Source organism: Gopherus flavomarginatus, chromosome 6 (genome assembly GCF_025201925.1).
Source record: "Gopherus flavomarginatus isolate rGopFla2 chromosome 6, rGopFla2.mat.asm, whole genome shotgun sequence".
Taxonomy (NCBI): domain Eukaryota; kingdom Metazoa; phylum Chordata; order Testudines; family Testudinidae; genus Gopherus; species Gopherus flavomarginatus.
In genome coordinates, this window is record NC_066622.1 from 71,665,036 (window position 1) to 71,692,005 (window position 26,970).

The 26,970-nt window shown below is 46.1% G+C and overlaps 1 protein-coding gene across 3 annotated transcripts in view; it reads left to right on the forward strand.

The window, feature by feature from the left end:
* The first annotated feature begins 4,542 nt into the window (after nucleotides 1-4,542).
* Nucleotides 4,543-26,970, forward strand: part of WDFY4 (WDFY family member 4) — a 257,556-nt gene continuing 235,128 nt past the window's right edge. For 2 of the 3 annotated variants that reach the window (XM_050959877.1, XM_050959876.1), the window contains exons 1-2: nucleotides 4,543-4,731; nucleotides 14,115-14,383. In XM_050959877.1, coding sequence (XP_050815834.1) covers nucleotides 14,132-14,383 — 252 coding nt within the window. In that variant the 5' untranslated portion in view covers nucleotides 4,543-4,731; nucleotides 14,115-14,131. The remainder of the gene's footprint in view (nucleotides 4,732-14,114; nucleotides 14,384-26,970) is intronic. The other variant, XM_050959875.1, reaches the window with a different exon arrangement.

The window sequence follows — 26,970 nt, forward strand, 5'->3', positions numbered from 1 at the left end:
TCCTTGGAAACTTACCCCACCCCTATTTACATTAATTCTTATGGGGAAATTGGATTTGTTTAACATTGTTTTGTTTTAAGTAGTGTTTTTCAAGAACATAACTACAATATTATGCAAGGAGTTACTGTAGATGTTAGACAAATCTGCTGTATCATGTACTTTAGTCCCCTTTGGAGCGGGGGCACCGCAGCATTAGCCCTCTAGCACAACTTTACCTTGAGACAGTTCAGGGGAAATCTCTCTGTTTCTCAGTGGAAATGCCTGCAAAACTATGAGCTATGTGAGAAATGCAGCCACAATCTTTATTCAATTAACAAAATACCAACAGGTTGTGGGAAAGAATTTCTTTCATTTTGTTTGTGACCAAGAGAACAGCACAACCAGCGCTCACAGAAAATAACCTCATGGCAGACGTGGACGTAAACCTTAGGGAGGGTTCTGGAACCCAACTCCCAGAGCAGCACACCTCTCAGCTTTTAGATCTTTGCATCACGTTGGCAAAACCCCTTTCTCTGACTGAGTGGCAACTATAAAATCCTTGGCAAACCAGCCACGCCCAGGGGCGAGCTGGCTGGAGAATGGCAAGCAGGCTTTGACAAGTTTGAATGTTCAGAGTTTTCTGACAGAAAAGCAAAAACTGAATATTTGGGGCTGTCCCCTTATCTTCCTTCCCCTCACCTTACCGTGCCACTGGAGGGAAAAAAAAGTGTGTGGGTGGGGGTGGAGTTAGAAAGGGAAGGAAACCAAACCTAAATATTTAAATTTTATTTCTGTTGAAAAGTTGTTTTATTTTAAAGAAAGGTTTGTTTTAGAAAAGAGGCCCAGCTTCTCAAAGGCCTGCAGGTTAGGAGTCTAACTGCTTTTGAGGATTTGGGCCAAAAGAGAGTTTTGAATGGCACATTCTAACCAAGTCTACTCTTGGGCCCTCTGAGGTGGTGCCTGAAACTCAGTTTCTTTCTTACGGGCAGGGCTGTTTACCAATGCACAGTGGGTTATGTGCTGCTGGGCCAGGATGGCCGCAATCTCTCTCCTGAGTGTGTGGGGAGAGGACATGGCCACCAGCCTGCTGCTGTCGGAACAAAGCCAGACTCTTCTCTAGTGACGTTCCACCCCATTTGCTTCTGCACTGGGGCTGAACTGTTGGTTAGGCAGATGAAGGTGTTCCACCTGGGCAGTCCTGGCAGCTGCACTAGAAGTTGTCGTAGCCATATTTGGTTTGAAGGCCAGGGGTGGAGTGGCTAGCTCTGCAGGGCAGCGTTCTTCTGGGACACCTGCTTTTAAATTCACTGTAAATGTCCTTTCAGAGGAAACGCAGCTGTTAAGAGCATCAAGCTAGGGGAAAGGAAATGGCAGCTAGCTTGTATGGATGGCTAAATGATTGCAAGGCAAGGAGAAGAGACCAGGGTTGGTTAGAATATAAAGGGACAGGTGTTCTCTCCAGCTCTTAGCGTCATGCTGCATCATGCCTGGTTCTGCCCATCCAGCTGGAAACAGGATGCAGGCTCTGTATAACCGATTGCTTATTTCAGGCAGATCAGCCATTAGTTTTCTTTGCTGGCTTCATATAACCACACATCGCCTGCTTTTTCAAATGTGCTGAGCAGGCCCCAAAAGTCTTCAGAGGATAAGCCAGCCTGAGGATGCCTGGCCATGCAGGGATCAAGGTTTTTGTCCCAGGAATAGTCAACAAAGAGTCTTGTGGCACCTTATAGACTAACAGACGTATTGGAGCACCCATGAAAGCTTATGCTCCAATACGTCTGTTAGTCTATAAGGTGCGACAGGACTCTTTGTTGCTTTTTACAGATCCAGATTAACATGGCTACCTCTCTGATACTTGTCCTAAGAATGCTCTTCAGTTGATCTTGAGCGACCTTCTGGTCAGTTCTGGGAGAGGCCTGGCCTTAATGCAAACGAGTCTGGTGCTCCTTGGCTAATGCAGCCCGTCAGTATCCCTTTCCTGTAAGGTGCAGGCCAGACTGGCAATGACTTGATCTGTTCTGCTGTTCACCCACCAAGACGCTAGGGACTCAGGAGATGGCTACAGAGCCCACCAGCCGCTTCTGTGCTGGTCGGGTCCTTGTCCCATTCTGATGTCAACGGAATGCTGGTTACAGCCAGCAATTTATGTCGCATGGTGTGGTGATAGGGGTGTGGGCTCTAATAGAGTAAGGGACTGGACTGGATGGAGGCCAGGACTCCTTGGTGCTGTCCTTGCCTCTGCAGGTGTCCTTGGGTCAGTCTCAACCTCATTGTTCCACAGCTTATCCATGTGGTCTGATAAGACTAAATGGCACCGAAATCTGACCCAGAATCATGTCCAGCTCTCGGGACCCAATCCTGCTCTCTCTACTGAGGTCTGGCACCCATGGACATACTGGGGATTCTGCCTGGGGAAGGCACTCAGGGCTGGGCCCTCTTCTGTCCAGTTCAGAAAGCTGATTGCCTCTGTTACATGCTGACTTCCAATACACACTGATGGAGTTAGGCATTGACCTTGCTAAAGCAATGGGGATTATTGCAGTGAACATCCCAGGGGAGACCAGAGCTAGGCACTGCATGAACACACTGTGTGAGACAGTCCTGCCCCCAGTCTAAACAGAGGTGGGTGGGAGAAAGAGAATTATGATCCCCATCTTACAGATGTGGGAACTGAGGCAAAGGGATGCTAGATGACATACTCAGGGTAAGGGGCTCTGGGCCACAGCTAGGAGCTGAACCCCATGCTCAGGCCAATGTTTTAGCTGCAAACTTATCCTTCCTCCCTTGTGCAATTTTTACTCCCTGATTACAGCTGCTTTGCTGCAGTGATGTGGGGATGATGTGAGAGACCCTGGGTGCTTTGGCCTCTGTGCAAAATGAAGAGAAAAGTGGGGTGGCTTCTACACTCTGGCTTTCAGTGAGGGAGATTTTCTCCCAATTCCCCAAAGCACAGACCTCCTTGCCAGGCCCTGTTGCTCCCAGAGGTCACAGCACCACCAGGCAAGAGCTTCCCCACGGGATAGGAGAAAACAGCCTGAGAGCAGGCACCTGATCACATGGCTGCCATTGACAGCAACAGACAACTTTCGGCTCTGTGGTTTAAGCTGACTGAAAAGGGGAAATATAAGCACAAATGGTAACATTCAGGCTTGTCTGAGAGCGAGGCAAGAGGTATATTTTGTGAAATTCTCTCCTGGGCCATGCAAACTCTTTCTCTCTGCCTGAGCCTCGTTCCCTCTGTCTTGTACTTTGCCTGTGTGGCTTTGTGCTGACTGGGGTTTGGAAGGAATTAGCTAATGGCCTAATGCAGCCTAGTTTGTGGAGCTTGCCCCTTCCAAACCCTGATCTGCCCAAGGCCTATATCTGTCTGTGGGGCCTGGCATGGAATCTGTTTTCTCTCAGGATCCACTGGTGCAGTACTGCTTGCTTTACAGCTACAGGGCTGGATTAATCCCTGGACTAACCTGCACTGATTTTACACCAGGGAGGAACTTTGGCCTACAATGTGTTGCTGCTGACTCCATCACTACCTTCTCCTAGGTAACTAACTGCACTTGCACATGCAGCAAGGAAAACATGTTGTGCACCAGATATGCTGCTATGTGGAAATGGAGCTGCCAGTGGCTGGGGACAAGAGGAAAATCCTCTGCTTTCTCCTGTTAAATCAGCTGTGCCCCAGACACAGAGTCCTTTCCATACAGTACTGTGAGGGCATGTGGCTTTGGAAATATCAGGAGTGTCACGTCTGCTGTGCCCTGGCTTTGCTGGAAGAGGGTGGGGTTTAACAAAGACATCTTTTCTCCCAATTGTTTTTCAGGCATTCGAGTTAAATAAATGTTAACGAAAACCAAAAGGCTCTAAACACCCTGAATAAAATCACTTTCCTCCTTAATTAATCAGGTTTCACTTGCTTGATATCTGTGATGACATAATCCTAGTTCTCTAGTTGCACACAAAATCTGCCAGGTGGAACAGACTAGAAAATACCTGATTTTCTAATGTTAAAAAAATAAATAAAATAAATGGTAAGCTTAAAAGCTAAACAAAAATCCATCCAGGCCTGTTGTTATGAAAGGGAGTAGGGGGAGGCAAATCCCCTTTGTTTTTTATTCCTAGGTGGGTCACTAAGTTCATTTGTGTCATCATTGCAGTTTACATTGTCGGCTTCATAAAGCCACTGAGCAACCCCATTGTTAGCAAGCTCAGTGGGGCGGCCAAAGACTCGACAGCATTTAGAGGTGACATCTCCAGATCAGAGGCGCACTGGTGTGGGAAGTTCCTGCTGCTTCTTGCCCATGTCCTGTGGATCGAGAGAGAGGGCTTCAGTCTCAAGGGCTATCAAGCCAGCGCCTTGCCCTAGCAATTCAGCAAACCATAAAGAAAACACCATTTATTTGTTAATGTTGGAGCAAGGAAACTCTCTGATGTACGAGACCAGAAAGAAGCCCATCTTCCTGACAGCTTTATACACCAGCTGAGCTGCTCTGAGTCATCTGAGCTGGTTTGAGTGCCTCTTGGCTCCAGTAGCTTGTGGTTCATTTTGTGCTTCTCCACTTCTGCTTTCCCCAGGAAATAAGCACAGTAGCTAACCAAGTGATTCACAGTGGAAAGTTTAAAGAGCAGAGTGGGAGCTGTTGAACACTTTAAGATGCCTGGCAGGACAGCTGTGTCACAGACAAAAGAAGAAAAGCTGGTTATCCTGGATATAGCAACTGCTAGCACTGGAAGTCACTGAACCTGCATGCCCAGGTATGTCACCTGCTTTTCAGATTTGCTTTGGAATTGGAAGTGACGGGTTTACTGCTGTAGCAAAGCAGATGGCATCTCTTGTACTGACCAAACACTTTGTTTTGATAGAGTCAGTTTCAAATGGCAGTGGCTTTTGTGAAAGTTCAACATGGTGTGCTGTCGGGAGAGAGTGGAACTGCAGGAATACACACGAGTCTGTGTTCTTTATTCTAGGGACAGCAGAGGGATTATAGGTGCAGAATGTATCGGCAGCTGTTCTTAGCAGAGTTGTTTGATTTGCTGTAATTGCCTCCAACTCTCATATACTTCCATTTCTGAGTGATTTATGTTGACTTGGCTTCCATTTTGCTCTTCTTGAGGGTCTCTCTCAGATATTAGCTTTTACTGTTAGACTGCCTGTGGGTAACTAGCAGCGTCCAAAGTTCTGCGTAGCATCAGGGAACAATATTTCACTGATGGCTGGACAGCACCTTATAAATGCAATTCCTCACTGCATTATCCCCCATGCTACTCTGACTGACTCCAACAGGGGTACCGGGTATATTAGTGCAGAATCTGACTTGACAAGGTGATTGCAAGCTTCTCCCCCTCCCTCCAGTGGAAATAACGAAAGCAGGTCAAACATTAACGTTCCATAACTATGCTTTTGTTGTGCACAGAAAGGCTGTTCAAAGCAAAGCAAACAGAGAAGCCCTTAAGAACCCGAGAAAGAATTAATGATTTGCCAAAATGCAGTATAGAAAGGCCTGCTTTGAAATAAAGGCAGCAAACCACCCACACAACTGAAATGTGTTCTAATAAGAAGAACACATTGGGCCAAATTCAATCTTGATTTAAATCTATTTACTTTAACGAAGTCACGCCTGTTCATGCTGTGTCTGAACTGAGCATGTTGTTATGTTAATCACATTGCTGCAGAAACCAAGGACCGTATCCTATGAAAAGACATCTGCCCTTCAGACAATGTACAACCCTCTCCAAATTTATCAGTCTGTTTAATAGACCATCTTCTCTTATTTTTGTTCAGGGAATACTTAGGGGCCCCAACCAAGAGAGGGCCCTATTGTGCTAGGTGCTGTACAAACCCAGAAGAAGAGACAGGCCATGCCTCAAAGAGTTTACAATCTAAAGAGACAAGACAAAGGGTGGGAGGGGAGTTGCACTTAGCAACCTTAACTAAGTTCTTAGTTTTTGTATAGCATATAGTCTGGGATCACACTGTAAATCTAGATGTTTTTAGATTTTTCTTGTGAAATATTATTCCCAGTTCAAACACTAGATGCATGGTTGAAAGTTGTAAATAATGTATAAGATCAGTGGGAATTCAGGGAAGAGGAGCAAAGATGATTAGGAGACAGAAGAGATTTACTAAATGGAATGATAAAGAAAAGTAAATATGTTGCATTTGACCAACTGACAGTTATGAGGCAATAAGATGCCCTCTACAAGCATGGAAGGGCACAAGCAACCAGGTGGGAGAGGAGTCGTGGTGGATTCTCCGTCAGCGACAATTTTAAAATCAAGATTTCATGTTTTTCTACAAAATCTGCTCTAGGAATTATTTTGGGGAAATTCTCCTCTGGACTGTATTATACAGGACTAAATGATCACAATGGTCCCTTCTGGCTTTGCAATCTGTTAATTTATATATTAATTGAGGGAGCTAAAAGTGAATAGACCTAGAGTGTATGGGATGAAATTAAGTAAAGGAAAATGTATACTGATTATCAGGAGACACTTTCAGTCAGTGAGATCTGTCAGGCAGTAGAATAATCTCTCAATGGAGCTGGTTGAAGACTCGTCATTTGGGGCATTTAAAACTAGTCTCTGAGTATTTACTGGAGAACAGCGGTCCTTGCCTTGCTGGAGAGGAATGGAGTAGGGGACCCAAGAATGCTTCCAGCTTTGATTCAGTGACTTAGTTGTTTTTTATGCTTACCAGAACATTGGAGTTTTTTGTACAGTCAGAGCGGAGAACAGCTTATGGAGAGAGACCCAGGCTGCAGAGTTTGGAACCAAACTTCCCAGATGTTTTGATACAGCATCTTACTTTGGGACTTGTCTCCAACTGACTATTTTCTCATTTCGCAAGATCATTTGGTTGAATCTCTCGAGCTCAGAGCAGTCTAGTAGTTGGTAGACAGAATAGAACAGTGGACCAAAATGTGGTCTGGTGTGGGGATCGGTCCTGTGTAGGTACAACTTATTCTCGATAACGTGAACCACAAAAGAAGAGCTACACTATTTCAGCTAATGAGGCTTTTTGATTGTTTTTCACCGCCAGACCTCTTTTTTTCATTTGCCCCTTTTCAGTCAGAGAAGGCCCAGCCACTTTGCACTGTGATTTCAGACAGATGTCATTTAGAACAAAAGATAAAATTGTGCTAGTAAGTATCATTTCCCCTTTTTTTACTTGCTGCCACTTTCTGAATAACAGCAATGGGCCTTTTGTATGTTTTTACTTTCATGTCCCTTTGAAAAACACCATTGTATTTTAAAGAATCTTGTTCCAGGTCATCTTGGTATGTAAAAATGTTTCATAACTTGTCAAAACTAAAAAGAAAACAGTGCTTAATAACTAGATCCCCAGAGACCATCATCAGTGTTAAAGGTGGGCAATAGCACAAGCACAAGGGGCCTCTTAAAACTTTACACCAGTGGCTTTCAACCTTTTTTCATTTGCGGACCCCTAAGACATTTTGAATGGCGGTGCGGGCCACTTCTGAAATCTGAGAAATAGTCTGCGGACCCAGGGGTCCAGGTGAAAACCACTGGTTTAGTGATCTCAGATGCTAGCTCCGTGGTAGCAGATCTTTCCAACAAAATAATTATCTTTTAAGAGGACTAGAAAAGTCAAGAGATGCAGAGATTTTAAGCCCAGAAGGGACCACTACCAGGAGAAATATTTGTTCAACAGCAGTCAGCAGAAGAGTTGAGACTGAATTAGCGCAGTGTCTCTTGGCTTGAAGTTTAATGCATCTTCCCCCTAGACTAGAGGTATCAGTAATGGGATAGGCTGTAGCCTCCAGTTTGAAGAGATGACATATACACCTAGATTTAGACATCAGTGGTTTCCAGGGGTGGCAGGTTTGTAGAAATTTTGGTGGTGCCCAGAACGCCCAGAGCCTGCCCCCCTAAAACTCTGCTTTCACCTGCCTAAGGCTCTGGGAGCGAGTTTGGGTGGGGGAAAGAGGTCTGGGGTGCAGGCCTTGGGCTTGGACAGGGGACTGGAGTGCAGGAGGGGTTCAGGGTCTGGGAGGGAGTTTGGGAGTGTGAGGGGGTATGTGGGAAAGGGGTGGGGGTGCAGGCTCTGGGAGGGGACGGGGAAGTGCGGCGCTTAGCTGGGGCTCCTAGGCAGGGTGGGCTGGGGGGCCTCTGCGTGCTGCTACCCCTAGGTACTGCCCGTGCAGCTTCCTATTGGCTGCAGGGATGCTTGAGGTGGGAGCAGTGCACGTGGACACAAACCCAACCCACCCTGCCCAGGGGCCTCAAAGAGGCGCCAGCAGCCACATGGAGCGAGCAGGCAGGAAGCTGCTCAGCTCTGCTGTGCTGCCGGTGGTGGGTGGGGGTCCCAGGGCCGTTTTAAATTGCCCAGGGGATGTGCAGGGAGGAGTGCCCAGGGACAGAAGGTGGGGCCGAGGGAGAGACCCAGCCTCAAACAGTGCAGGAGCTGGGCCCTGGGCCGGGAATATTCCTGGTGCCCAGGCACCACGGGCCCATAGATCGCACCGCCTATGGTGGTTTACCTATATAAATTCTACTTCTTGGATGGAAAGAGTGAACTGTGTTCTAAGTGAAAGGGAATGTAAGCAAGCCTGGGCTTTTTGGGTTGCATAATGATCTCAGTTTAGGGTATTTTCAGCCCTGATTAGGTACCTGCCACTAATACTTTTCTGTGTTTTCCTCTCTCTTTACTTAATTTTACGGGCTCAGAATGACAGAATCATAGACATTGGGGGCAATCCTTGCCCCAGTGAAGTCCCTGGTAAAACTCTCATTGACTTCAGTAGGTGGCACGATTTCACCCTAAGGGACCAATCCTTCAGTGCCATACTCATGTGAGTAGGCCTCATTTAAGCTGGGCTAATAAAAAAAATAGTTAAATAAATCATTAGTTAAAAAAAGAGACAGTTCATAAATTTGTCAATTATCAAATAATTTTGTCTGTTTCTGGATCTGCCACTGGCCTACGTCACTTGACCGCCCTGTGCCTCAGTTTCTCTATCTAGAAAATGGGGACAGTGATACTGACCTGCATTGTAAAGTGCTTTGATGTCTACTGATGAAAAGTGTCATATGAAAGGTAGATAGGCTTATTATTATCATTGGACCATCTTTGGTCTTTACTCATGGAAGTGATCCTACCGAGTTGCATTAGACTATACTATGTTACTCACCTGAATAAGCATTTGTTGGATCCAGCCAAACAGGCAGAAAAATATTTAAATCCAGTGTTCTCCCTGCTGGCAATAACTGGCTTTTAGCTTTTGCAGTGCCACCCCCAAGATAGTGAGACTACTGTTATGAAGAAGGGATGCCCTTTGGACTTGTTGCGAAGGGGAAGGGCTACCTCCTTGACAACAACTGGCTCTGAACACACTTTTCATTAGCCCCTTTGAAAAGTCAAGACTCTTCTGAGGCAATACGTATCTCAAAAGTGGGCTGAGCCAAGCAATGTTATCTTACCAGAGCCAAAAATAAAGCATGACAAATGCTGCGCCTGCTCAGTCATAGGGCACGTGGTCTTCCTGTCTGTCTTCTGCAGTGCTGTCATTGCACACGTTCTGCCTATGTCATGGTGTTGTCTTAATTAATTACTTATTTTTTTTTAAAAACTGGATACTGGTGACAAGTGCCAGATCAACAGCCTTGGAGACTGACGTCTCCTGATTATTCACAGTGGTGGAGCAAGCTTCCCCTCTGGTGCCTGGCCTACAGCCCTGACTCAAAGGTACAGAACTAACCCCATAGCTCTGTCTCCATGTCCATTTCCCTCTTGCCTTCCTGCTGTGACTTCTAGCAAAGAGTATTGACTAGGGTTATGACCACCGATTTGTTCCACATGGGCCACTGAACAGCCATGAAATGGTAAAAATATCCCCATCACTGGAGCCCTGGACTACTGCGTGAGAACCAGGGACTGAAACTGACCAGACTGGTTTCAGTGCCCAAGCTAGGCAAAGTGCCAATAATAAACAAGCAGCATACGTGCTGGAGAGCAAATGAGCATGAAGCTTTAATTATTTAATCTGGCTGTGGTGAGGGAATTTAAGATATGTTTAGTAGAGATGGCTTGGGATTTTCTCTCAAAATATTTTTTCAACAGAAAATAAAGTTTCAGGAGAACAAATTGAAATTTTCCAGCAGAAATGTTTTCTTTTTGGAAAATCAAAATAAACTATTTTGTATCATCCCCAACATATTGATGTTGACTATTTCATTTTGGGTCAATTCAACATTAATCTCCTATGTTCTTCATGTCCCATATTATCCATTAAACTATGGGCTCCTTGGTTGCACTACATCTCCCAGGGTGCATTATGGTCTTCTCTCTGGTTGAACTGCTGTGGTGCATCATGGAAGTTGTGAGACCAGTGAGCATCATGCGAAATGTTGTTTGGCTCGAAAACACAGCCCATAAAGAAGAATGGGGGCATGAGCCACCAAAAACTACAACTCCCATAAGGCACCAGGGCACCTCAGGGAAAGCAGATTAATATCCAGCCAACCTGAAAGTAAGTGTTTCAATTTGGTTCACAAACTGGAACAAAATATGTTGATTCCGAAATGTCAAAATGTTTCCTCTATTTGGAACTATTGAAATGAAATCTTCTGATGTTTCTGAATCAATTTTTTTCAGAACCTTATTACATTAAACTTTTTGATATTTTGACTTTTTGTCCCAAATTGGGATAAAAACAAATGCTGAAATATTGTAACTTCTCATGGAAATTTTTCCAATTTTTCAAAATTCATTTACTCTCTACAGCATTGCCAATTTTCATGATTTTGTTGTGAATCTCGTGATATTTGGTGTTTAAGTTAAAGTCCAAGCTCTGAGAATCTTGTGAATATATGAAAATCTCAGCTTTCATTAAAAAAAAAAAAACATTTCTAGCCCTCAGTGTTGATGAGAAAAGCTTGGAAATGTGACACCCTATGGCTCAGAAAGTAGCAGGTAGCAAATAGAAAGAATGTCCAGTTTAATATTTTCTTAAAATGTAATGATTTTTAAGCTAAGCTCATGATTTTGGGGGGTCATGAATTTTGAATGCTTGAGTTGGCTATATTGCCTTTAACATTTTTATTAACTATCTGGAATCAAGAGTAAGTAGCCCATGTAGGAAAAAAACCTTGTATTTCATATGCATAGGAAGTATGCCATTGTTTTTCTATATATTAACTTGTGTGTGGAGTGTAATGTTGTATTAAAGGGTCCGCTCTCATGTTAGTTCATGTACTAATAAATTGGGCAAGTGAAGTGAGCCCTTACGTTCAACTCCATGGCATTTCTCTGGCTGTCTTGTGGTAATTTTTTGAAAAATGCATCTGATTAATTCCAAAATTCCAGGGAATGATCTAGGTGTCAGTGAGCAGAACCTTATTGATGTGGGTGAGAATTGGAAAACCCTGATTTCCTCTATCTAAGTGTTGTGACTCTGGATACGCGAGTGAGGCAGTGACCTCACAGGGGCCTGTGGCAGGGAGCAGACATTCTGGATATAAGGACGAGGCAGTGACTTCAGGCTGAGAACAAGTTTAGGGCACCATAGAGCTTCCCCTGCCTGCAGCACCAAAAGGGCACCCCCGTGGGCCTAAGTTTAGTGGAAATCAGGCTACTGGAATACTCACTCCCCTACTTTGGCCAGTTCCCCCCACACTGAGCCACTCACCCCGACTCTGGCCTGCAGGGGCATGAGCTAGCTCTAGTGGTGGCAAGTTTCTGACTGTTGCCTGTGTGGGCTGAGCTGTCCATTCAAAGGGTGCTATCCTCTAGTGATAATACCTCACTTTTAATCCATAGATATCAGTGTTTTACAAAGCAGGTTAGCATCTTCATCCCCATTTTACAAATGGGGAAACTGGGGCACAGAGTGGAGATCTAATTTGCCCAAGGTTATCCAGTGGGCCAGTGGCAGAGCTCAGGTCTCATGAGTCCTAACCTAGTACTCGATCTGTTTTCTCTGTCCAAGAGGTAAAGCCTATGCTAGTTCTATAGCATTTGCGTGTTGCGCTTGTGAGGGTTGTTCTCAGCAATGAGTAGAGAGCTTAGATGTAACAATTAAATGATTGTAAGGAAAGATAGTAGAAAATAGTAACTGGAACCTGCTGTCTTCAGCAGTCTGCAATTCCCTGATTTCCCCCTAATGCCACCTTTCAAGGCAGAGGCGGGACAGCCCGGTATTATGCATTCCCGCGGCCCAGCCTGAATTGTGTGCAGTTGTCTGAGCTGCAGTTGCACCTGGTGGTCACTAGAGGCAACTATGCTGCATAGTGTTAAGTGGCTGCCAGCGTGGAACCTGCCCCAGGGAGGAAGTGGTGATGATGGCAAATGGAATAGACAGGGAGTGAGGTGGGCAGAGGAGTGTGTGTGTGTAACTTGGCTGAATGAGGAGGAAGAGGCTGGAGGGGAACTGAGGCAGGGAAGCACAGAAAAGGGGGGTGGCAGGCCGTGACTGAGTGGGGGGTGGGGGTGGGGGACACAGAATAAGGGAGCTGCTCCAGGCTGAGCTGCCAGCCACTGTCCTTCACCAGTGATCAATATGCAAAGCTATGCCAATCATCTCATTACACATGGCAGCTCCAAGGAGGACAACCGCATTCAGCAATGCACTGAAGCAGGCACTTCACTTTAAGCACAGGAGCAGTCCCACTGACATGCTAATGTGCTTTTCCGGCTCGGGGCTGGAGCACTCCGCATCCTTCAGGATCGAGCTCAAATGGCCAGGAAGGCGGTGGAAAGCAGGAAGACTTAAGGGTGATAGTGGAGAGCAAGTTACTGCTGAGCTGACGGGGATATGGCTGCAAGAAAGAGGCACTGGGTGAAATCCTGGCCCCAACTGAAGTCTATCAGAATTTTGCCATTGACTTTATTGGGGCCAGGACTTCACCTCATGTGATTTGGTGATTCAAGACCAGCGGGATCATGTCTTGGAGCAGGGAGGCCTCTCTACATGGGTCCTGTGAGACTGCATATAAATTCTGCATCTCGTTTGGAGCATGCTGACACCCAACAGATGTGTACAAGTGAAAGGGATTAATAGAAGAGCAAGAAAAATAACTGTGGAGTTTGGGGGGCTGATTAGCCTTTCTAACTGGTGTGATAGACCCAGGCCAGTTGGGAACAGCAGAGTAGTAGAAGGGAGATATACTGGCCACTGGATATGCAGTTTTCTGTTCCCTGAGTGACCAGAGCAGGGGCTGCTCCAGGCTAATGAGCGCACCTGACTCCAATTAACCTACTAAGAGTCAGGTGAGGCTATTAAGCACCTGAATCTAATTAGGGCCCCCCTGATGCTATAAAAGGGCTCACTCCAGTCAGCTCAGAGGGAGCTCGAGGAGAGGAAGTGTGTGCAAGAAAGTGGGAGCAAGAGGCGTGCAGGAAGCTGAGTGTGAGTAAGTATAGTGCTGGAGGACTGAGAAGTACAAGCGTTATCAGACATCAGGCAGAAGGTCCGGTGGCGACAAAGAAGGTGTTGGGAGGAGGCCATGGGGAAGTAGCCCAGGGAGTTGTAGCTGTCGTGTAACTGTACCAGGGGGCACTCTAGACAGCTGCAGTCCGCAGGGCCTGGGTTCCCCCCAAACCTCCCAACTCCTGATCAAACTCAGGAGGAATTGACCTGGACTGTGGCTTCTACCAGAGGGGAAGTTCTCTGGGCTGTTTCCCGACCCACAGGGTGAATCTATGAGGTGAGCAAATCCGCCAATAAGCGCAGGACCCACCAAGGTAGAGGAGGAACTTGGTCACACTGGGAAAGACCTAACTAACTACAGTGATCTGTTGCTCAGCAGCTTCTGAGTGTTGAGACTGTTTCTGGGTATTGCACCTTTAATGGGCTGAAACTGCCATTTGGTGAGACAGCAAGTGCAGCATGTTACAAGTGAAACCCACACGATGTGGTCTCTCCTGGAGAATTTATTCTGGTGGCTGCCCTTAGTCTGAAAAAAAAGCAACTGAGACTGAGTCTAGCTGTTTTCCTTGTGCAAAGAGCAGTCAATCAGCTCTTCATGGAAAATCCTACAAGAAAATAACTAAGGTTTCCAAGTTTAGTTGAACATATTCCTGGAGGTTTCATTGCATAACATAACCTTTAATTCCTGGGAACTCCAGGACAATCCTGGAGGGTTGGCAACTCTAAAATAACCCTTGTTTTTAAACTCAGGTCTATTTGGCCACGGCATGGACCCAGCAGAGGAGCTCCTGAAGCAGCAGGGGGATTTCCTGGACAAGACGGGGCAGAAGACAGGACCTGACAATGATGTGGAAGCCCCGGCGCAGCCCGAGGCCAGTGGGGAGGGACAGCACCAGTGCCCTGCTCTCCAGTGGGAGACCCTAGCCAAGCAGTTTCTGGAGTATGAGCAGGCATCTCCTTATCTCATCCCTGAAGAGCAGCAGAGGAGGCTTCTGGGCTTCCTTCCCCTCTTCCTAAAGGTTTGCTCTTCTGCTATCTTAGGGGCTTGGCTAGAGGCTTTACCCCTAATTCTCTGTTGTCCTGCACCTAGTATGATCGTCATTTACACTGTGGGTGGGCATATGCTTTGTATGCCATGGGGTCTGTTCTGTAGCTCCCTTGTGGGGTGCTTTTGTCCTTCAGTCACCCTTCTAACAGCCCTTGCAGTGTGTGTGATTACACTGGGGAGCTGTGCTTTGTGGGACTGGGCGAATGGAAGCAAAGGATCTGCCAGTGGATGGGCACGTTTCAAAGCCGGGTTGGGACTGGTGTGGCATGGGAATGGTTAGAACAGCGGTGCCTCTTGTTAAGAAGGGATGCGGATCAGGTCTGGGTACAGGTTAGGCTGGGATGGGCAAGCTGTTTGGTTTATGCAACCTGATGGATAGAAAGCACAGAGTAAATGATATCCAGATTGAATTCTTGGAATAATAATACCTAGCTCTTGCAAAGCCCTGTTCATTGGTAGATCTCAAGGCCCTTTGCAAAGGAAGCAACGGGTACACTTCTACATGAAAGCCAGTTAACTGTAACAATCATGCTGTTGATGGTCCACGTGTCTGTTGCAATATGTACTTTGTGCTCTGAGCCATTTTACAGAAGGCGAAACTGAGGTACAGAGAGGTTATGTGACTTGCCCAGGGTCACCCAGGAGGCCATTGACAGAAATAGGAATAGACCCTGGATCTCCTGAGTCCCAATCAAGTGCTCTAACCACTAGGATGTACTGCCACTTCCTACAGACACTTCCCCCCGAGCTCCCATTTGCAGGAGGCTTCAGGATAAAACCCAGTGAGTGCTGCTTCCACAGGGGCTACACTCACCATCTCCCACATCCCCTACTGTTGATTGAAACCTGGAGTGCTGCTTTTGTTTGAGAGGGGACAAATATGCAGCCAGAGTGGTGAAAGGAGCTCTGCTCTTACAGCAGTAGGCACGGCAATAGAAACTAGTGGGATGGATAGAAAATTGTTCCTAGTTTCAAATATGTTATGGCTGCATAAAGGATGCCATGGCTTCAGACTCAATCTAGCTGCATATCTAGTAGCAATGGGCCAGAACATTTAGATCCAGATTTCAGACACCTCCTCCCACAATGACATTTTCCTGCAAAAGTTTCTTGGTTTTGATGACACCCTGTTTTGGGGGCAAGTTTTTGCTATTCATGGTGTGTGATTGATTAATCACCAAAGTCATTGTTTCTGCTCCCCAACTAGTCAAGGCAATCTTCCACAACAGGAGTGCGGGGAGGCAGGAACCATAGGTCTGGACTGTTCATAGCTTTTGCATAGCTGCACAGATTGCTGTATGCAGATTGCTCCCCCCCCCAGGGGCCAAATGGCCCCAAAGGAGTTGGGAAAATCACCATAGTGCATAGTGCACTATGTGTGCTGGGAGGCACAAAATCAATTACACCTGGAAAGGGACATAAAAGGCAATAAAAAAAGCTTCTTTAAATGCCTTGGGAGCAAGAGAAAAGGAAGGAAAGTGTAGGTCCCTTACTTAGTGGGGAAGGAGAGCTAATAACTTATGACATCAAGAAGGCTGTGGGGTTTAGTGCCTATTTTATTTCAGTCTTCACTAAAAAGTTGAATGGTGATAGATTACTTCTGAGTAGCTATGTTCAATAACTCTGGGAGGATGGGTGAGGTCATACTGCCTGTCTTTAAAAAGTGGACATAGGAATTATAGACCAGTCAGCCTACCTTTGATACCAGGAAAGATACTGGGACAAATTATTAAACAATCTGGGGGATAAGGTTGTAAGGAATAGCCAGCATGGATTTGCTAAGAAAAAATTGCACTAAACCAACTTAACTTCCTGTTTGATGGGGTTACTGGCTTAGTGGATGGGGGAAGCAGAAGATGTGATGTATCTTCATTTCTTATTAAGACTTTTGATACAATCCCCCATGACATTCTCAAGGAAATGTGGTCTAGATGAAATTTCTATAAGGTGGGTGCACAGCTGATTGAGAGAACATATTCAAACAGTAGTTATCAATGGTTTACTGTCAGACTGGGAGGGTGTATTAAATGGGGTGCCTCAGGGGTCGGTCCTGGGTCCGGTATTATTAAATAGTTTTGTTAATCCAGTTGGATAATGGAGTTGGGAGTATGTTTATAAAATTTACAGATGACACCAAGCTTGGAGGGGTTGCAAGAACTTTGGAGGACAGGATTGGAATTCAAAACCACCTTGACAAATTAGAGAATTGGTCTGAAATCAACGAGATGAAATTCAATAAAGACAAGTGCAAAGTACTTCATTTAGGAAGGAAAAATCAAATGAACAACTACAAAATGGGGAATAACTGTCTAGGTGGCAGTACTGCTGAAAAGGAGCTGGGGCTTCTAATGCATCAAAAATGAAATGTGAGTCAACAATGTGATGCAGCTGTGAAAAAGGCTAATATCACTCTGGGATGTATTAACTAACAGGAGTGCTGTATGTGAAACACAGGAGGTAATTGTCCTGTTTCACTCAGCATTGGTCCCCGCTGGAGTGCTGTGTCCAGTTCTGGGTGCCACCTTTTAGGAAAGATGTGGACAAATTGGAGAGTCCAGAGGAGAGCGACACAAATGATAGAAGGTTTAGAAAAGCTAACATGTAGAGAGAGGTTAAAAAAATTGGCCGTATTTAGTCCCAAGAAAAGAAGACTCTGCGGGGGACCTGACAAGTTTTCAAACATGTTAAGGGCTGTTATAAAGAGGATGGGCTTAATCTGCAGCAAGGGAGTTTTAGGTTAATATTAAAAAGTTTTTCCTAACTCTAAGAGTAGTTGAGCTCTGGAACAGGCTTCCAAGGAAACTCTGGAGTCCCCATCATTGGAGGTTGTTAAGAACAGACTGGACAAACACTTGTAAGGGATGGTCCCAGTTTATTTGGCCCTGCCTCTGCGAACGGGCCTGGACTTGATAACTTTTTGGGTCCCTTCCAGCTCTGCGTTGCTATGATTCTGTGCTCTGGGAAGGACTGTGAAATCCACACCTAAGCTACCCCATCTCCAGGTCTGGCCATCCCCTAACTCAGGCCTGTGCCTGTCAGGTATAACATGGCCCATGACAGATAATAAATAACATCCTTTGCAGTCCATGTTTTCAGAGAAATAGTCGCTTGTGATAAAATCCGTTACTCTTTTGTGTTTGGTCGGTATTTCACCAGTAAAATGGCAGCCATCTGAACTCTCAGGAACAGTGAATGATCTGCCCCAATGAATGAATGAACAAACACTTTGTGTTCATCCATCACTCCTTTTTTGTACTGCTTAACCAGCCAATGGCCCGTCTGGTCCTAAGTGTTTTAAACCAGAGGCTTTGCCCACTGTGCCCATGTGTAGCACAAAGGCCTGTTTAATGTTCTATCAGGTGAAAGGCGAAGGCCTCACTCAGCTGCCACTTTCTCCTTCCCCTGGGGATTTGTTCGCATACAAGTGTGACTGTCCTAAGTTCAGGAACCTGCCCTCCTTCTGCCTACAACAGACTTTGTATTTGTGGGGGGAAACCCTTACCCCTCTGAGTGAATGGCAAAATTCTGACTGACTTCAAGGGGACCAGCATTTCAGCCTTGACCTTTAAAAGACACTCTGCTTTGACTCAGGCACTTATCAGCTTGGCTGGTTTCTGTTGGCAGGGCCCATGTGCTTTTTAAACACATTAGAGCAGGGATGGCCAACGTGAGCCTGAGAGAGAGCCAGAATTTACTTATGTACGTTGTCAAAGAGGCACAGTAATGTAAGCAGCCCCCACATCAGCTCCCCCACCCTGCTCCCGGCACCTCCCACCCACCGGTAACCCCGCCAATCAGTGCCTCCCTCTTCCTCCCTGCACCTCCCAATCAGCTGTTTTGTGGCATGCAGCAGGCTCTGGGGGGGGAGGGGGAGGAGCAAGGGCATGGCAGACTTAGGGGAGGGGGCAGGAAGGGGTGGAGTGGGGACAGGGCCTGTGGTAGAGCCAGGGATTGAGCAGTGAGCACTCCTTGGCACAATGGAAATTTGGCACCTGTAGCTCCAGCCCCGAAGTCGGTGCCTATACAAGGAAATGCATATTAAGTTTTGAAGAGCCGCATGTGGCTTCGGAGCCACAGGTTGGCCACCCCTGCATTAGAGACTGTGCCATGTCACTCCCCTCCCCATGCATTGCCTGGAACAGTGCAGCAGTGACACACAACCCCTGCAGAGGGCACAACCTCACCCTGAGTATCTGTTCTCCCTTCGCTAGCAGCGCTTCTCTCCGGGTTCCCGCTTTGTGCTCCGACTGGACTAGGGGATGCCCACTCCTTAGGTAGGCTTGGCCAGCCACAGCCCCCAGTCAGTATCTGGCCTAGGCTGGCACACACCCAGGAATCCAGGTTTGTTAAGGGAGAGAGAAACTATCTCTGTTGGAAGGGAAAGGAATCAGAAGTGAAGCTGCTTTGGCTTCACTGCTCTAGCCCCTGAGCTAGCTAGATTAATGCTTGCATGGGTACGTCTACGCTGGCTGCAATTGCACCTCATGACTGCAGTGTAGACATACCCCTAGAGGCAGGCTGGTGAGGCAGCAGAGTTGTCATAAACAGATAGCTAAGGGTTAATGTCTCTTTCACCTGTAAAGGGTTAACAAACAGTGACCTGCAACACCTGACCAGAGGACCAATCAGGAGACAAGATACTTTCAAACCTCGGTGGAGGGAAACCTTTGTTTGTGTTTTTGGGTTTGGCTTTGTTCTCTCTGATTCCTGGAAGGGACTAGACATGCAACCAGATTTCTTGCCGATCTCCCTGCTACAGTCTCTTATATATGCAGAATAGTAAGTATTTAGTAAGGAAGGCAGTTATAGTCTTTTAATTGTTTTTTTCCTTTATTTGCAAATGTGTATCTGGCTGGTAGAGTTCTAATGTGTATTTGGCTGAAAGTATTTTAAATTGTATTTCTGTTGGAGGAGGCTTTTTCTCCAGTTTCTATAAGCTGAAAGACCCTGTAATATTCCATCTTGAATTTACAGTGATTTTCTTTATTTTCTTTTATTTTTATTAAAAGTTTTGTTTTTAAGACTGGTTTGATTTTTTCCCCTTGTTGAGGCTCAAGGGAATTGAGTCTGTACTTAACAGGGAAGGGGAAGGGAGAGGAGAACGGGGAATCCCTTTGTTTTAGATTCACGGAGCTTGAATCTGTATTGCCTCTAGGTGAGGGAGAAAGAAGAGGAGGGGAAGGGACATTCCTCCCTGTTTTAAGATTCAAGGGGTTTGAATCACAGTAATCTTCCAGGGTAACCCAGGGAGGGAAGCCTAAGAAAGGCACTGGTGAAGGAAAGAGTTTACTTTCCTTGTGTTAAGATCCAGGGGGTCTGGGTCTTGGGGGTCCCCAGGGAAGGTTTTGGGGGGGACCAGAGTATATCAGGCACTGGAATTCCTGATTGGTGGCAGCGCTACAGGTTCTAACCTGGTAATTGAGTTTAGAGGAATTCATGCTGGTACCCATATTTTGGACGCTAAGGTTTAGAATTGGGAAAGATACCATCACAAGAGTGGAGAGGACAGGGAGAGGCGGCTGCTCTTCTCTAGAAGGCAAGGGCCCAATCCTGCCCAGACACCTTCATCACCCTGTCCCCTGCAAGGACGAGGAGGCTCTGTCGCTTCATGAGACTCCTCGTGGTAGTAAATTTAGGGGATTGGGCGCTAAGAGCTTGTTGCACAACCCCTGCTCTCAGGGACTGGGGACTGGTTTGGCCCTGACACGAGTTAGGGCATCCCTGACCTCTGTAATGGCCCCTTTGGGCTACTGTAAGGGTGAAGAAATCCCTGGGGTGCATGTTCCAGCCATTCAGCCTCCTGGCTCGATCCACCCCTGCCTCCTCCAGCCCCATCTGTATCTCAGAATGCTGGTAGGGCAGAGCTGGTGGAGCTGGCTCTAGGAATGGACCAAGGATATTCCCTAGGGGAGGTTGTGGGGCACTTGCTTATCCTCCGGCTCTAGTGCACCAGCCTAGCTGGCAATAAGGGGCCATGGGGCAGTTGTGATCTGGCCCCTGGTCAGCAAGTGTAATTCCTCGTTGGTTCTGTGTGGAGCGGAATCCTGATTCTTCCACCAGAGACCTGTGGAAGTGAAATTGTTCTGTAAAACTCCATGACACGTCTCTCTAGGCCATCCCAGGACAGTTTAGGCAGTGTTTCAGCAGTGGTGAAAAAGAGCATTTTCCAGCACTTCCATGCAAAGTTGGATTTGTCTCAAGGAAATGTTGAAATCCAGAATTTTAAACCTTGACAGTTTCACCCAAGATGGACTCTCTTCCATGTGAAAAAACGGTTACTCCAAACTGATGCTATTTTGGAGCAAAACATTGCAAGTTTCTTGTGACTGATAGGGAGGAAAAACACAAAGTTGCAATGAAACATGAAAGCTTCAGACACCAAGCAATCAGAGCAATATAGGCCCAGAAGGAACCCCAAAAAGTATCAAGTTGCCAATATTTCACACAGCCTTATTCAGCAGTTCACAGCCCAATCAATCAACACAAAATAAGCTGGAGTGAGCCAGTAGTGACTATATATAGTAGCTTCAGAAAATCTTCTTTGCTATTCAGTATTACTTCTATGGAAGGGATATTTTTTGGAGTGAAACTTTCAAAGGATTGCAGATGTTAGCCATCCGGCTTGCTGTTGCAGAAGTTCTTTTGAATGTACACCCAAAGCTAGAAATCCAAGGATTTAGAGCTATGCAGAAAGGCAGGAAGTCATGTTGATTTTTGATCTACCACTATGACAAAAAAAATATTTTTTAGCACATCTAGGAGAAAGAATTTCTCTTCCCAATGATGCATGCTCAGAACTGCAGAGACAGTCAAGTTTTTAAACAAGGTCTCCTTGGCCATTTTTTCACACCCCTTGTGCGTTTGCTTTCCACATACATCCTAGTATGACTGCTGGTGGAAAGCGAATTCCCAGAACTGACTCCTGCCCAGTGATAGTGAACTTTAAATTCCTAAGGACCTTGAATGGCTCTGCTGCAATCCAGAGAGGGAGCTGTGAAGTCCTTGGGGCCATAGGTTCATTACAATGTTTTCAGTGAAGGGTTTTCCCAGTTCCCTGGGACGAATCAGCAGAACTTTGGACAGTGTGAGCATTCTGGGCCAGATGACCTAGAACTCTGCAGATTTGCATCACAGAGAATCGAATCCTTTAACATTGAAGAGAATCAGGATTTTTACCTTTTTCTTCTTTCTTGTGAAATCTTCCCTCCCTCCCTGGCCTGTACTTAGGGACCAAAATCCCAGCTCAGTTTGTGTATGTTGTAAGGCTTTCAGCCACGGGAGATGGCTAGGGGCTTGTAAGCCTCAGTTCCTCATTCTAATTAAGATGACTGCCTTTTGTAGTACCTTCCTCCCCCTCTGTCTTTTCCTTCCTCTATGTATCACTCCATGGCCATTACACATTTGGAACCTTTGCACTTAAGTAGTGTTTTGGTTCTATTTCCCATGGCTATAGGCAGGAGAAGGGGATGAGTGCTCCACAGGCGGAGCACAGGGGCTCCATGAGTCATTCGAGCCCACGGTCTCACGGGGTTAGTGGAGAAACATTGTGCATGTGACTCACATCCAACCCAGGGCAGGGCAGCGCGACCCCTACAGCTTCTCCTGTGGCTCTTCATGCTACTGAGAGCATTGGAGTTATTGATTTATTATACGGTTGGCTGTTGATCCAGCCAAGATCTCCTATCCTGCCCTCCAGCACTGGACAGGAGCTGATGCTCCAGAGGAACATTAAGTCCTCCCCAATGGAAGTATGACAAGGTCTATGATCCTGCGTAGGAAACCAAGGCTCTTCTGTTGAGCTACCTTGTTAGTAGAGTTAGAACCCTGTGTAAAACTGCCGAGTGCATTTTGTTGACTCACTGAGGCAGGTGCAGCATGTTTGTGCTAGCAAGACAGGAGAGCTGGACATGGCAAATGCTACAGAGACCGGGAGTTGCCATAGGAAAGAAACCTGAGGAATAGCCAGGGTTGGCGAGAGAGCTCAGGCTGAGGTTTGTTATATGAGTTACCAGTAAAGGAAGGGAGTCGGTTTGACCTTCAAGTCTGGGAGCAAGTTGGGCATGACACCAGCTCACCACTGGGTCTGGGGAGACAGAATATTTAGCTTTGGGAGAGTAACTAATGTTTAGCCATTGAATCCAGCTCCTCTCTTGGAGTGCACATTGGGAGTGAGGTGGCCTTTTAGCAAGGTTTTTGCACTAGCACTGTGTTATGATGAAGCTGTGATTGTACCATTGCTGGAACTGCACAGCTCTGTGACCTGGGCCCTATTCTGTTAGCGGCTAGTGAGTCTTCTCCTAAGTGGTAGGGGCTTGTGCTTTTAGAGCAGGAAGATCAGAGATCTATTCCTGTTGTCACCCTGAAGTGGCAAGGGTATTGCACCATGGAGACAACCATTACATCTTAGTAAGTGCCCCCATGGATTTCTTGCAGTTCCGTTTGCCCTGCTGAATGATCCCCGCCACTATGCAAGGTAGTGGTGGGGCAGTATATGACCAAATATCTACAGACAGGTTCTCAGTTACAAGAACATTATTTTAAGTTGGCTTAACACGTATGTACACACACACCTCTACCCTGATATAATGCAACCTGATATAACACGAATTTGGATATAATGTGGTAAAGCAGTGCTCCACGGGTGGGGGTGGGGCTGCGCACTCTGGTGGGTTAAAGCAAGTTTGCTATAACATGGTTTTACCTATAACACGGTAAGATTTTTTGGCTCCCAAGGACAGCGTTATATCGGCGTAGAGGTATATAAATATTATTGATTGGGTTAAAAACTGAATTGGTAGGGGAACAATGCAATCATACTCTGCTCATTTGTAACAAGAATGTACACAGTCCGTTCAACTTATAATGAACTTAGATACAGAGGAATTTCTCTTCCAGTGAAGCAGAAGGAGAAGCCTGGATGGTCTCCCTGCATTGCCTTCTGCACATTTCAGGGCTGGTCTACGCTGGGGGGGGATCGATCTAAGATATGCAACTTCAGCTACGTGAATAGCGTAGCTGAAGTCAAAATATCTTAGATCGATTTACCTCTCGTCCTCATGGTGCAGGATCGACGTCTGCAGCTCTCCCTGTCGACTCCGCTGCCGCCATTCGCGCTGGTGGAGTTCCGGAGTCGACAGGAGCACGTTCAGGGATCGATATATCACGTCTAGATGAGACGCAATATATCGATCCCCGAGAAATCGATCGCTACCCGCCGATACGGCAGGTAGTCTAGACGTACCCTCACTTGCAGGTATGCTGAAGCTCTGTGCTCGGAGAGCTTCTGTTCTGTGAAAACAATGGCTTTGCAGTCAGTGGGTTACACTGCAGATAAAGACTGGATCCTAGGAAACAGAGACAGATTGCCATACTCTTGCTCATATTGCATAGGGGCTTGCAGTTTGCAATATCTGGTTTCACTGGATAGGAATCGCAAATGTCTTGATATTTTTGTTACCTTGTTTCCTTCACTTGTTTGTCTCAGGCAGCCCTTTAGTCTTATCTTTTAGACTGTAAGTTCTTTGGGGCATGCACTATATGTTTGTACAGCTAGCACAATGGGGCCCCAACCCAGCTGTTGGTTACTATTGCAATTGAAATGTTAATTAATAAGTCAGGGTTGGGGTACTATGCATTGTGGGTGAAAGTAGCACCATCTGCTCCAGAGCCATTGGTCTGGTGCAAAGGCCTTAGTCCAGATTGTTTTTGACGCTTTGGAGAAGAAACAGTTTTATAAGTCTCACTTAGGAAACCTGTTATGTGGATAAAAATGGTTAATGATCTACTCGGTCAGCGCAATGGAAAACCAGCCATTAAGCAGCCATTTAGAATGGGTAAAATGAATAAAATGGCACTTCTTCCACTCCACAATTTGACGAAAAAAGATTTAATAATAATACCTGGTATCCTTCTCTCCATTAAACAGATAGGAAAATTGCCCACGGTGACCCAGCAGGCCTGGAAATAGAACCCAAGTCCTACTCCAGTGCTCTCTTCACTAAGCCACACTATCTAACAACCAGATCAGGGAATGGGAGATCAAGGCTTCTGGGTTTTGTTGCCAGCTCTCCAGCCATGGGCAGGTCATGTATTCTCTGTGGTGTGTCTTCTCCTCGCTAGTCCCCGCATCTGTAATTGTGAGACAATACCCTGACTCAGAGATGCTTGTGATGCTTTGTGGAGTGGTTGCAGACCCTGGGCTGTAAGTGTCTGTTGTCATTATTTCAACACTTCAGAAATGAACTATTTCCTTTAGTTGGATTTAAGTTGTACCAAAGAATCAGTTTGTCAGCTGAGTGAAATAAGGCCCTATACTCAATCGATGGCATATCTCTGTCTGTACTGTGATAACTCTCTTGAAAACTGCGTCCGATCAATTCCAAAATTCCAGGGAACGTTCTAGAGAGACAAGGTGAGTGAGGTAATATCTTTTATTGGACCAACTTCTGTTGGTGAGAGAGACAAGCTTTTGAGCTACACAGGGGCTCTTCTTCCAGTATGGGAAAGGTATCACAGTACAAGATCAAACAGATAGTTTTAGCATAAGTAGTTAGCACATATTCTAAGGCAGCGGTGTGCAAACTGGGGGTGCAAGAGATCAGGAGCAGCGCCAGAGTTTCTGGCGCCCTCGGCAGAATTTGGGGGGGTGGCATTTTGTGCGCTCCCCACGGGGCACGCAGGAGATTCCAGTTCCACTCCCATCGCGCTGCCGAAGAAGGACCCTCCACCGAAATGCCGCAGGCGACAGCGGCAGTCATTGAGCTGTTCAATTGCCTGCCGCTGTTTTCTGTGGCACGTTGGCAGAAGGTCCTTCTTCAGCGGCGTGGCGGGAGCGGAACCGGAAGCTTCTGTGCAACCCGTGGGGAGCGCACAAAATGCCGTCCCCCGAATCCTGGCACCCTAGGCGACCTAGTATGTAAGGTCTTTGAGAAGGTAACAGATTACTTAGATAAAGGAAATGCAGTAGATCTAATTGACCTCAATTTCAGTAAGGCATTTGACATGGTTCCACATGGGGAATTATTAGTTAAATTGGAAAGGATGGGTATCAATATGAAAATTGAAAGGTGGATAAGGAACTGGTTAAAGGGGAAACTACAACGGGTCGTACTGAAGGATGAACTGTCAGGCTGGAAAGAGGTTACTAGTGGAGTTCCTCAGAGATCAGTTTTGGGACCAATCTTATTTAACCTTTTTATTACTGACCTTGGCACAAAAAGCGGGAATGTGCTAATAAAGTTTGCGGATGATACAAAGCTGGGAGGTATTGCTAACACAGAGAAGGACCGGGATATCATACAGGAAGATCTGGATGACCTTGTAAACTAGAGTAATAGTAATAGGATGAAATTTAATAGTGAAAAATGCAAGGTCATGCATTTAGGGGTTAATAATAAGAATTTTAGTTATAAATTGGGGACACATCAGTTGGAAGTAACAGAGGAGGAGAAGGACCTTGGAGTATTGGTTGATCACAGGATGACTATGAGCCGCCAATGTGATATGGCCATTAAAAAAGCTAATGCAGTTTTAGGATGCATCAGGCGAGGTATTTCCAGCAAAGATAAGGAGGTGTTAGTACCGTTATATAAGGCACTGGTGAGACCTCATCTGGAATACTGTGTGCAGTTCTGGTCTCCCATGTTTAAGAAGGATGAATTCAAACTGGAACAGGTTCAGAGACGGGCTACTAGGATGATCCGAGGAATGGAAAACCTGTCCTGTGAAAGGAGACTCAAAGAGCTTTGCTTGTTTAGCCTAACCAAAAGAAGGTTATGGGGGGATATGCTTGCTCTTTATAAATATATCAGAGGGATTAATATTAGGGAGGGAGAGGAATTATTTAAGCTTAGTATCAATGTGGACACAAGAACAAATGGGTACAAACTGGACACTAGGAAGTTTAGACTCGAAATTAGACGAAGATTTCTAACCATTAGAGGAGTGAAATTCTGGAACAGCCTTCCAAGGGGAGTAGTGGGGGCAAAAGACATATCTGGCTTTAAGACTAAGCTTGATAAATTTATGGAAGGGATGGTATGATGGGATAGCCTAATTTTGGCAATTAATCTTTGATTATCAGCAGGTAAGTATGCCCAGTGGTCTGTGACGGGATGTTATATGGGATGGGATCTGAGTTACTGCAGAGAATTCTTTCCTGGGTGCTGGCTGGTGAGTCTTGCCCACATGCTCAGGATTAAGCTGATCGCCATATTTGGAGTCAGGAAGGAATTTTCCTCCGGGGCAGATTGGCAGAGGCCCTGGAGGTTTTTTGCCTTCCTCTGCAGCGTGGGGCATGGGTCACTTACTGGAGGATTCTCTGCAGCTTGAGGTCTTCAAACCACAATTTGAAGACTTCAATAACTCAGACATAGGTTAGGGGTTTGTTATAGAAGTGGATGGGTAGGATTCTGTGGCCTGCTTTGTGCAGGAGGTCAGACTAGATGATCATAATGGTCCCTTCTGACCTTAAAGTCTATGAGTCTATATATTGAACCCAGTCCTGGTTGCTGCCAGTTCCACCTGGCAGATGCATTACAATCATAATGTATCCTCTGT